We start from the raw sequence: 12440 nt of genomic DNA, 5'->3' as shown, positions 1-12440 counted from the left end.
ATATGGAAATAAAATTTGGAATTATACATATTCTCATTCTTTTATTGTAGATGGCATTACATAGTTGGGAATAGTTTTTGTTTCCAAGATGAAAATTAAGCTGGAAAGTACAGAACCTTATCTGTAATTACAGTTGGTAGTGTTCAGTACAGAGAATTCTTTCATTCTAACATGGAGATAGAACTTTACCTCATCCTTTATGAGAGTTGACACTGCATAGTACAAACGACTCATTCTTTATGCATGTAGCTAAAATCATGCACATTTTTTGTGACAAACTGAACATTGGCTAATGATGTCCTCCAGGTGGCATTGTGAGCATATCGGGAGTGTACAAAGTGCGTCCTCGCATCATCTTCATCACAGACGGCTTGCCAACTGACGAGACCCAAGACACAGGCCCTGATTTGCAGAGTAACAAGAACCAGGTATAGGAACTAGTGTACTCTTGCACAGATATGTAGGGATGTGTGCAATGCGAACAAACATATATATACACACACACACTCATGCACACATGCTCGAGCACACGTATGCACACACACACACACACGTACACATGCACACATACATACACACACATACACACACAAGCATGAAGGTATAGGCTCACTCTCGTGCAATACAGTGTTCTAGATGGTCGAACGTGTAGCAAAGACCTGTACGTATACGTGTAGATATGGCGTCACCCGTGACTCACTTTTTTCTCCAATGTTCCAAATGCATACGTTGTTTTGCTCCCACCAAGACTGCAGATCTTGGCTAACACGTGACGTAAAAACTAGATTTGATTCCGTTACCCGTACACGTGCTGAAAAGTGCTGATCTAGATCTTGCTAATATGGTGTGTGCACACAGGAGCTTGTATCCAACCACCGGTCGATAATTATTTACTCCTGCATGCTTATTATTTACTGCTGCATGCTTACCCTTACTACTACTATTTATTAGTAGTAGTAAGGAGACTGTATGGAATAAGGAGTAAATATATGGAATAAGGAGTAAATAATAATCGACCGGCGATTGGATACAAGTTCCTGTGATCTCATCCTTGCAAAGTTGCCAACACATTAAGGGTGCACACACTTTCATACACAGTGAACACACTTTTTAAGACCCCTTCAATGTAAGATTCCCTCCCTTTTGAGACACTGTTTTCTCAGATTCTCTGGTCATAGCCTCTCTAATTTACTCCCCTTGAAAGACTCCCTCCATTTTAAGACCTGTTTAATTTCTCAGATTGTTTTGAGATCTTAAAAGGGGGGTTCCACTGTACCAACATCTAATAACTGTGTTAAAGTGGTGCAAGAAACCTGGTACAAGATTGATCAAAGGTTAGCGGTACATGTGATGAAAGGACTCTATTGGGACCAGCTGAGTGGCTGTACATTGCAGGTGACCTGTCATTAGAGGTATATTTTAGTCCAGATAATAGACACAGTAAACAAAGAAGATGTCCTTTTTGGGGGGATCACAGTCAACTCGTCGGAAGGATCCTTGCCTCACAGGTACTACTGTAACAGCAACTGCAAGGCATTCATACAAATCAAATGGGATCCGCCAAAAGCTTAGAAATATAGAGCATGTTAAATACAGTGGAACCTCCCTCTTAAGACCTCCAGAAATCTGAGAAAATCAGGTCTTAAAAAGGAGGGGGTCTTAAAATGGTGGTAAATTTACAGAGGTTATGAACAGAAAGTCTGAGAAAACAAGGTCTTAAAATGGAGGGGGTCTTAAAAGGGGGGTTCCACTGTAGTAGAAATCTTGATAAGTTTGACGAGTTTGCCCTTTGTGTGCAGACAAGCTTTGCCCTGGTGCAGCTGTTGTCTCAACTGGCGTCAAAGAAACACAAGAGTACTCCGAGACCAATCAACTGGGTGCCAATTGGACAGAAAGCAGATAAGGTGAGATGAAATTGCAGGAAAGGATTGGTCATACACAGTCAAACCTGCCCAAGTGACCACCTCTTGATAACAACCACCTATCCATTACAACCACCCGAAAGGATCCCCGATGATTCTTTTATCTCTATAATTCACCTTTCCATAGCGACCATGCACCTGTCTGTAAGGAACACTTTTGGACGGTCCCTTTGGTGGTCGTTATAGACACGTTTGACTGTATAAGCATACCTGCCTGTATTGGTCATGCCAATTCACAGTAGCTTAGATCACGCAGGTATGTACGGTTGCCTAAATTGTCCATTGGTATACTTGGCTGTCCATGGATTGGTCATGCATATATATGCATAGCTGCCTTGATTGGTAATGTGTATGGCTGCCTTAAGCTGGCCTTAGAAAGTAGGTACAGCTACGCAAGGAGACTGTATTGGCACAGCATAGCTACATACTCACAATCGCAGTTTGAGGGCATCTGTGCATGAAGCCATTGGGAATTTAGAGGATCTCATCTCATCAATTAATTATCAAGCACAGAATACTTACATGGTGTTTTTGTTGTTTGTGTTCTGTTTGTTTTTTGTTTTGCATTGCACATGTTTTAATTTTTTAAGCTAGGATGTTTTCTTACCCATTTAACAAATATGGTTTGATTGTGGCCACTCACATAAGTCCGTCAAAATTAATATTTTTCCTGTTTGATTTGCAGTCATTCCTGCTTTCTTTGGCTCAACTGGGAGGTGGTGAACTTGTTGCTCCAGACAATATTCGCCAACTTTGCCGTTACTACAAAATTCAGGTAAGATTTCATGTCAGTGGGACAATGCAATACACAGAAACCTGAACAAACACAGCAATTGCATTTTATTTATTTTGCTGATATTTCTTTATTAATGTATTCATTTTCTATAACTTTTTTGGTTTTCATTTCTTTATTTCTTTGCTTCCTTTTTTTTCAGCAAACGATTGGTCGTCTGTACAAGATGGTGAAGAACAAAGGTTCCAACCTGAAAGAGGAGACCAAGCTCGGAGAACTGCTGACGGCAATTGCTTACGATACCATCACGCCAGAAGAAAAGGTAACTGTGGACTGCACTTCAGCCAGAGATTTTGGGTTGTTTCTCTTCCTATGGAAAAACAACAGACACTAGATAAGGCTTTTGAAGAGTTTCATGGAAAAGAATGCAGCATGTCAGCTAAAAATTGCAGTTGAGTTCCTATGACGAGAATAAACAATTTTGTATTGCTCAAGTCGAGTCTCTAAAGCTGCATTTAAGCAAAATGTATTAAATGTTGTGTGTGTGCTAACAGGATTACATCGTGGAAGCAGTGACGAAGCTTCAGAATGCGCCACAAGAAGAAGAGGAACCAGAAGCAGATGATTTTGACAATGTCTATGAGGATAAAGGTGAACTGTTTTTTCTGTATTTGTATGTTTCTCTTATAAACAGCAGTTAATTCAGCTGTCAGGTGCACAATGGTGACACGGTCGAGGCTCGGTGGGCAGTTCAAGTCCAGGTTGAAGTAACTTTAACCAGCAGGCAAAGCTGTATTTGAAATATGTTCTAATGTACATATACTGGAAACTCAATCAGAATGAACTTACACTTCTTTCATAAGCTATATACAATATATGTATTTTCTCTGCTTTAGGACTGTTCGTGCTTGATGCATATCTAATTTATTTGTGGAAGTGTCCTAGTAAACTTTGTAATTTGTTTGACCACAGAGAAAGTGAAGGGTGGAGAACTTCTGGCCCTTGGGACTCGCGTGGTTCGGGGACCTGATTGGAAATGGAAAAACCAGGACACAGATGGCCCTGGAACTGTCATTCAGCACAGCAAGAAGGACAGTAAGTACAGTGGAACCTCCCTTTTAAGACCCCCTGAGTTAAGACTCTCGCCATTTTAAGACTTTGTTTTTCAGATTTTGTTGTTCATAATTATGTTCTGTAAATGTTCCTACTTTTTAAGACTCCCTCCCTTTGAGACCTGATTTTGAAGGTCTTAAAGGGGGGGGGGGGGGTTCCATGGTAACTCGGTGTTGCTTGGAAACAGGCAGATTGAATGCATTATTATTCTAGTGTTACATTGTGGTCTTCAGGAGTGGTAAAACCCAATGCCCCCGGATGCTTTTTAGTAATGGCACGGAGTAGATCTGCTATAACTCTACTTGCTCAATACTCTTAGCGTCAACAACTCTTGCAATACTCTCTCTTCATATTTTGCATTCAACAATAAAAATGCCAACATTTTCATTTTTGCTGCCTTTTCAGACTGGATCTACGTGAAGTGGGACAACGGAGTGCACAACGCTTATCGCTATGGACAGGAGGGTGCATCGGACATTGTGGAGACCCAGCATCATCCACGACTGATCTCACCTGACAGCGACAGGTTGGACTTTGGCGTCAGGGTCGTCAGAGGTCAGTGTGGGTTTGGGCCAATAGGAGTGAATGTTGTGTATTGTTGCTGTTATTAAGATTATTATATTTAAGATTGAAAGGCGCTTAGAACTATTTTAGGATTTGCGCCCTATAAATACCCTTATTATTATTATTATTATTATTATTAATAGAAGATGTTCGGAAATAAGGCTGTTGGGTTTGTACGAGTTTTGAAAGAGTAAATACTCTTGCTTTTAATGAGTCAAACTTTCCAACTTGACATTACAGGCCAGTCACTAGCGAGGGGTGTGTCTCAAACACGTGGACAAGGAGCATGTGTACAAAGTTTGCCTCACTGAAAGCAAGAGTATTCACTCTTTCGCAACCCATACAAACCTGTCAGTTCTTTCCAGAATTTGTATATTGGAATTAATCTGTGATATTATATTTTCCCCATTTGTACACCTTTTGTTTACCTTCAGATCATGTATACGAAGTCTGAACTTGACCCAGGCATAACAGACCTGTGGGGTCATAATGGGGTCATAATGTGTGATTAAGTACTTCTCTGATCAGTGCAATGGTTTGTTACATGGACATGGTTAAAGTGCATGCAGGACTGGTGACACATCTACCAATGGCACATGACTTTTAAAAATACAGTTGATCTTCGATGCAATACACTTATCAACTAGTCTTTAAAATTTAATTAAGTAAAATCCCCTGGAACTGGTGACTTGATTGACATAATTATAAGAAGAGGCAGTGAGATGCAGCTACAGTGCTTTGGGACATGAACTATGATCACATTTCGGTCAAGAATCGTTTTTGCGTTCAACAAAGATTTGCAGATCAGCAAATCATGTTGTACCTTACAGTTCTTTAAGTATATGCTCAAAGACTGTTTTTCACATAAGAGATGATGATAATAATAATAATAATAGATTATGCATTTTTCATCGTTTGATCAGAGCAAACCTTGCACGTCGATGATGGTGAGACTGCTGACAAAATGGGTTTTCATTTTTATTCAGTCAAAAGGAGTTCAAAAAAAGACCAGAAGTAATTGCATTAAGCACAGGTTAAAAAGCTAAGTGTGTGACTTTTGAGGGGTTGTGTTTTCAGGTCCTGACTGGAGATGGGACAACAATAACGATGGCAGAGGAGTTGGAACTGTCATCAGATGTCGTGAATCAGATGGACGAGTGAAGGTGACTTTTTTTACATGTAGAATGAATGGGAAAAACTACATGTACTATTGAAAGGAAGCATCGACGTGCATGCCTGTATGCTCTCACAATTAAGCAGGCACAGGCACACACATGTGTATTAGGTGTACACTCACACATGGATGGAAAGACTGAAAGATCCAAACAGTCTACACTGATACAGACAGACATGCAGATGGAAAGACTGAAAGATCCAAACAGTCCACACTGATACAGACAGACATGGATGGAAAGACTGAAAGATCCAAACAGTCTACACTGATACAGACAGGCCTGCATGCACGCACACACACACGCAGAAACACCAATGTTCCTTCAGCAAAGGAAAAGACAAGACTACTTGAAAGTTTGGAGACCGAGAGTATCCTCTTTTAATGATTAACTAATTAAGTGCATTCCACACAACATGACTTTTATTATTTCCTATAATATTGCTCATTATGACAATAATCCGAACAGCAATTCCTTGCATCATACACAGAATGACATCAATTATGTCACTACCTTTAACACATCTTACATGTGTACACCAAAAGGTCATCTTTAATCACTGCTAAAACATTAAAAGAGGTCACCACCATGATTGACAATAATGACACAGTATATTACTATTGATGCAAATTTAAAAAATCAAGACTTGTAATAATTAAAGTACTTGTAAAAGACTTGCAATAACGTACTCAAGCACATTGCGTCTACATGTACAAACAGAGAACACAGATTACAATTCTCAAACTTACCTGACAAATAGAACTCACAGTTTATCTGCAGTCCAGTCTCATTCCACAAAAAGACAGGGACAGGCTCGCAATCACATACGATACACTAAACAATCACAGTCACCCACGATTACTCTGCTACACACGCACACAGACACAGACACTCACACACACACGCATGCACACACACACACGCACACATGCAGCCACACACAGACTGTGAGACACACACACACACACACACACACACCACCTCTGATCTTCCTTGAATACAGGTTTTCTGTTTGTATGTCTGTTTTCAAATCTACACCTCATCATTTAAGATTTTATCAGACAGTACTTCTAAAGAATGAGAGAATAATGTGCTACCTTCTTTTTTCAGGTGCGATGGGACAAGACAGGGGAAATATTCAAGTACAACTACAGTTCAACCAAAGGAAAGGAGGTTCAAATCCAGTGAGTAAAATGTTTAATCAGTTAGTTAGCTGGTTAGCACTTTTATTTATTTAAAAAAAAAAAAATTCCACTCCATTTAGCCATCAGCAAGTCAGTATGAAGTCAGACAGTAAATAAATCAATATGTGTTGTTCAGTCAGTCAGTTATAAAATAGAAACCTCCTTATTAAGACACCCTAATTTAAGACTCCCTACCTTTTAAGACCATGTTTTCTCAGACTTTCTGTTTATAACCTCTGTAACTTAATTACCCCCATTTTAAGACTCCCTCCTTTGACCTGATTTTCTAACAAAAAAATGTTAAAGGGGGGTTCTACTGTATGTACTGTGTTGGTTGGTTGGTTGGTAGGTTGGTTTGTTGATTGATTAATTGGTTGCTGAGTGAGAGAATCAAATTAGGTGGTTGTTATGGTGTGATTCAAGCCCTCCCTGTAATTTAGACACAATCACTGAATTGGTCAAACACACCAGTATGCTGTGAATTGTAATAAAGTTGTACCTGCGATGTGAGGCCTCTCTGATGAAAGGACACCTTCTATGAAAGGACACCTTCTGTTTGCCCTTTGTTTATTGTCTGGACCAATATTTCCCTGCCATGGAAGGACGATAGTCGCAAGGGTGTCCTTTCATCACAGGTACCACTGTTTATGCAAATGGAAGCAAACATTTTGAAGTTCTTGAATGTACATATGTATGTATCAAGGTGTGAGAGCCGAGAACTTCATGTATCGGACAGTGCCGGATGTGTGAGCGAAAATATTAGTTTGTTTATGGTTTTCTGATGTTTGGGTTCTATTGTTTGTTCCAGTATGCCAGAGTTTCAGAGATATCATGGAAACGAGGAAGACGTAACTCAAGATGGACAGCCGGAGGTCGATCCAAGTAAGAGTAAAAGGAGACAGAAAATAAGTGGGGGGGGGGGGGGGGGGGGGGTGAGCTTGAAAGAGAGGGTGTGTAGTGTTCATTGTGTGTGAGCATTATGCTATGCATGTTTTATGTTCTGTGCCTTCATTTGTTGATTTGCATTTTGAAATGAAATCAGATTTTACTGGCTTTTCATGGGTGATTTCAAATTTGCAGACACACATTTCAGCGGCAGGCATTTCTGTGTACTGCTCCTTATTCTGTACTGAAATTAGACCCCATGATTTTAAGTGACATAATCCTGACCTTAAATCTGTCCAAATTGCTGAAGTGTGTTATGTTATAATGGTTTTAAAAAACTACTACTATCAGTGATTATGGAGTACAAGAATAAAATATGAGAAAAATTGAAAGGTAAAACAGCCTGGACAGACTTTTCCAGGTAAAAATTGTTTGCAGCTAGTTCAGACGGGAAATTAAGATGCCTGAGTATGAAAGCAACTTGAGAAGTCAAGAGGATTTCATATGGTTGTAACCACATCATACAGTAAATGCGTCATGTCATGGTGTTTTAATATCTTTGTTATCATTTCTGCAGACAAGACAATCCCCATGTGGAAGTGGCGTGATGAGATGCGACAATGGCGACTGTATGATGAAGTGGTATCTTCCAAGTTGGAGATGGAGTACCGAAAACGTCCCAAAGCATCATGCGTCGTACGGAGAGCAGGAAAGAAGTGAGTGTGGTTCTGTTTGGCATCAAATCTTCAGTGGTCAGCTAGCCCTTTTCCATTGTGGTACAGTGGAACCCCCTTTCTTAGACCTCCACAAATCTGGGGACCGGCACGGTTGGCCTAGTGGTAAGGCGTCCGCCCCGTGATCGGGAGGTCGTGGGTTCGAACCCCGGCCGGGTCATACCTAAGACTTTAAAATTGGCAATCTAGTGGCTGCTCCGCCTGGCGTCTGGCATTATGGGGTTAGTGCTAGGACTGGTTGGTCCGGTGTCAGAATAATGTGACTGGGTGAGACATGAAGCCTGTGCTGCGACTTCTGTCTTGTGTGTGGCGCACGTTATATGTCAAAGCAGCACCGCCCTGATATGGCCCTTCGTGGTCGGCTGGGCATTAAGCAAACAAACAAACAAACAAACAAATCTGAGAACTCGGGTCTTGAAGCAGAGGGAGTCTTAAAATGAATGTAAATTTACAGATATTCTAAACAGAGAATAGGAAAAAGTAAGGTCTTGGAACGGAGGAAATCTTTAATTGGGGAGGCCTTGAAATGAGGTTTCCACTGTATTTCTGTGCAAGTGCAAATCTTGGTTGCCACGGAAACCAGAAAGTCTGTCATGCCAACAGGCCTAACCAAGCCTGACATAGTGATTGTATTACACCCGTAAGGAAAACTTCAGGAGCAAAAGTTATGTCTGCTATTTCTATCTTTATAATAGGAAACTGACACGGAGGGGGGGTGGGGATCATTCTTGTTCACTGTTATGTTAGTTTTTTACTCTGCAGGGCATGGCTTTGTGGCGTTTCTGTAGTAGACGAAAAGGAACAATTACAGTGTCAGGAACTGTTGCTGAATTTTGTGTGGATTTTTTTTATTGCAGCCGACGTGTGAGCTTCAAAATGTGGCAGGAGAAGGCAGTGGATGGTGGTCATGCCACAGAAATCCAACGAGAGAGTAAGTAACGCTGCAAGTTGTTTTGAATATGATCATTTGATCTCACGATCTGTTGCTAATAGACAATGTTTGGAAATAACTTTGTCTAGTTTTTATGGCTTGTGGAAGAGTTGCTTTCCTTTGCTTTTCCATGGAAACATTGAGTCAAGCTCCCCGTGACTTTGTAGGCCATTCACTAGCGAACGGTGTGTCTCTGCATATGGCGACGATCTGTGCCAGTAAAATCATGCGAACAACTGACATCCCAGGATCAGCTCCAATCTGTGCTCTTTTCGCTCGAAGGTACATACATCCGATTTGACAATTGGCATTGCGGATGTCATTACGTCCATTGGTCTACAGATCGAACAACCATGTGAAGCTAATGGCTCAATGTTTGCAAGGAAAAGCAACTCTACCACAACCCATAAAATCTCGACAGTTATTTGAGGAATTGGTCTATTATGGCTGAGTGCCTTAGGTTTGCAAGCGCAGTAAAGCTTATTTTGTGACAGAGAGAAGATGGCATTGAAAAAAGATGCCAATCTTGTGACTATGATACCCTATTATTTTCAATTTCCTGTAAGACATTTTTTCCCCAGTGTTTGTTTTAAGTGAAAATTATGTCCCTTGAATTTGGTAGATCTTTCTCAAAAGTTCCAAAATTGGAAAGCTCTATTATCATGACAATATTTGACAAAAGTAAAAAACATATACAAAAATGATGTTATGTGATGTGTGTTTTTTTTTACAGCAAAAACATTTGTTGTTTCTTTTCAGTGGTGGACGAAGAAAGAAAGAACGACCTGTTGGCGATTGAGCTGTCTCTGCAATACCCTTAACTCAGTACATCACTTACAGCTGAGCAGTCATGGTAGTGAACATTCTTACAAATAGACTACAGTAGGTGTAAATGAGAGTGGGAGTATGTGGTTGAACGGTTAAAGGCCATACATTAATGAGACCAAAGAGCTGCATTGGAAGTTTGTGATTTGTGATCATGTTTACTGGCAGTTGTATAATGAGGTTTTCTGTGGTTTTATTTTGCTTTTTGTTTTCTTCATATCCATCATTCAATTGTGTAGAAGCGCTGGTGTGTTCACTTATATATTCAGAAAAGTGTTTAATCATGTTGCAGCTTGTAACAATTGGAAGGAGAAAGTGAAGTTAATTTATTTTGTTTGTTTTTTGCATCTGATTATGAGCAAAAATCAGGAAAGTAATGATTATTAAGCAAACTATTTTACTTTTTTTTTAATGCACGAGCGCATTTGACTTGCTTCTACAGCTTTACGAAATAGTTAACTCACAGTAGCAAGAGCTGGGTTGCTAGGTCTTTTTAGAAGTTCATCTCCGCTGCTGTTGTAGTATTTTTATATAATTTTATATGCATGTCATAACATTTGAGATAAGTGATATATGTATATAAACTGACAACCAATTAGATCTTTGTACTTTGTTATCACATTGCTGGTAAATTCAAGCTGCTTCCTAGTTCCCAGGGGAAAGCTCAAAGAAGCAATAAGAGTTGCGCTACCCCGGTGTGTGCATGTCTAGCCACCTGCACTCCTGGGAGTACGACTGAGGTATTTTACGTGCCACTGCAGTGACACGGGGGTTGGACATTGATATTATCTCTGGATTTGAATTTGTGACTAGACAATCACAAGCCCAGTGCACTACCAATTGAGCTGCTAGACCCCTCAGACTTGGTATTTGTGTTTAACTTGTGTTTTAAATGCTGTGTCTGTGAATGCAATCCGACTTGTGTTGATGTATCTTTGGTTTAAACCAAATTTAACCATTATTTTTCAAATATTTTGTGAATTTAGATTTAAATGCACATTTTTATATTAATTATAGTTTCAGATTGTGAATACCTTTTTTCTAAAGTTTAGGCATTTGAGTGAGTGAAATGCTTGTGATTGTGGTATTATATGATAAGTTTATTAAGTGATGATGTCTGTTTTTTGGTTGCATTCTTCTTTTGAACATGTATGCACAAGTGATCTTATTTGAAAAAAGCTTAAACTTGCCTTTTAACCCAGTCTATGAGCTTTTTTCAAACCAATATTTTGTTGTTGTAATGTGATCATTTCTTATCTTATCTGAAATTTTATTTCATTTTATACAAAAGCTGGTGCTAAAAAAAAAGTAGATTGACTGGATAAAATTGTGTTTATAGTGTGATACATTCCATTGATATTTTTCTTTTCAAGTAGAACATGTTGAGATCTGTTTATAGTGTTGCAAAAACAACTTTGCTACTGTGCATGTGTGTCGTAATTTGTTTTTCTCTCTCTTACATGTCTTGCAATAGAGTATAGTTCTTATGGTTTTATACATCAGTAACGAAATGAACCATGAAAGTTTTTTATTTCTTGTTCAATTCCTCACTGAGGAATTCTTCATACATAAATATGATGTGTTCTGTTAATTGAAGCAGCTATCTTTGTTCCCTATGTACCATCTCCATTTATTGTAAGTGTAAATCAGTACTTTGTCATAATGAAAAAAACGCTGTGATTCATATTTCTTGTGCAAGGTGAAACGACATTGAAAAATATGTGTGTGTGTGTGTGTGTGTGTGTGTGTGTGTGTGTGTGTGTGTGTGTGTGTGTGTGTGTGAGAGATGCTATGGGATTGTTTTTGTATACTCAGACCTTTAGATAAGTCAAAAGGGAAAAGTCTGAAGCGTTTAAATCGGTTGAGTGTGGCTGCCGTCCAATGTCAAACCCAATCATTGATTTCTAAATTTAAAACATATTTTCACAAGAACATTAAAGTCAGACCATTTGACCTACAACATTGGAACTTTTTGAACTGATCATCCCTCATCTGACGTTAATGTATACATTGTGTATCAAATATGAAGTAATTCGCAGAACACATATTGAAGGTACATACTAGTATTTTTGCATTTTGGGGGGGCCACCCTGTAATTGTATTTTTTATGATTTTTGCATGGCATGATTTTGATAAAGATGTTTCATAACAATGCATGTCTGCTTGCAAGAGGTTTGCTAATAAACCATAAAACATGTATATACATGTACTCACATCATCACAAAATACTATGAATCATGATTTTCTTGACGTTGATGAATTTATGATCGAGTCAGTTTTTAAGCCATGGAATTTTTCAACCAAGTACATTAACATCAATAAAATCCTATGCGATGAACACAATAGTCTGTACATTTTGCCTTTAGATGTGCAAATG

The 12440-nt window shown here is 39.2% G+C and overlaps 1 protein-coding gene across 2 annotated transcripts in view; it reads left to right on the top strand.

Annotated features, from left to right (window-relative positions):
- LOC138979920 (uncharacterized) overlaps window positions 1-12406 on the top strand; it is a 28329-nt gene extending 15923 nt beyond the window's left edge. For both annotated transcript variants that reach the window (XM_070352703.1, XM_070352698.1), the window contains exons 16-28: window positions 307-428; window positions 1800-1904; window positions 2608-2697; window positions 2858-2977; window positions 3210-3306; window positions 3628-3750; window positions 4174-4323; window positions 5410-5495; window positions 6615-6688; window positions 7497-7570; window positions 8151-8289; window positions 9165-9238; window positions 9998-12406. In XM_070352703.1, the coding sequence (XP_070208804.1) occupies window positions 307-428; window positions 1800-1904; window positions 2608-2697; window positions 2858-2977; window positions 3210-3306; window positions 3628-3750; window positions 4174-4323; window positions 5410-5495; window positions 6615-6688; window positions 7497-7570; window positions 8151-8289; window positions 9165-9238; window positions 9998-10059 (1316 nt within the window). In that variant the 3' untranslated portion in view covers window positions 10060-12406. The remainder of the gene's footprint in view (window positions 1-306; window positions 429-1799; window positions 1905-2607; window positions 2698-2857; window positions 2978-3209; window positions 3307-3627; window positions 3751-4173; window positions 4324-5409; window positions 5496-6614; window positions 6689-7496; window positions 7571-8150; window positions 8290-9164; window positions 9239-9997) is intronic.
- The last annotated feature ends 34 nt before the right edge of the window (window positions 12407-12440 follow it).

This window comes from Littorina saxatilis, linkage group LG1, assembly GCF_037325665.1.
Source record: "Littorina saxatilis isolate snail1 linkage group LG1, US_GU_Lsax_2.0, whole genome shotgun sequence".
Classification (NCBI taxonomy): Eukaryota; Metazoa; Mollusca; class Gastropoda; order Littorinimorpha; family Littorinidae; genus Littorina; species Littorina saxatilis.
This window is presented reverse-complemented; position numbering and strand designations above follow the sequence as displayed.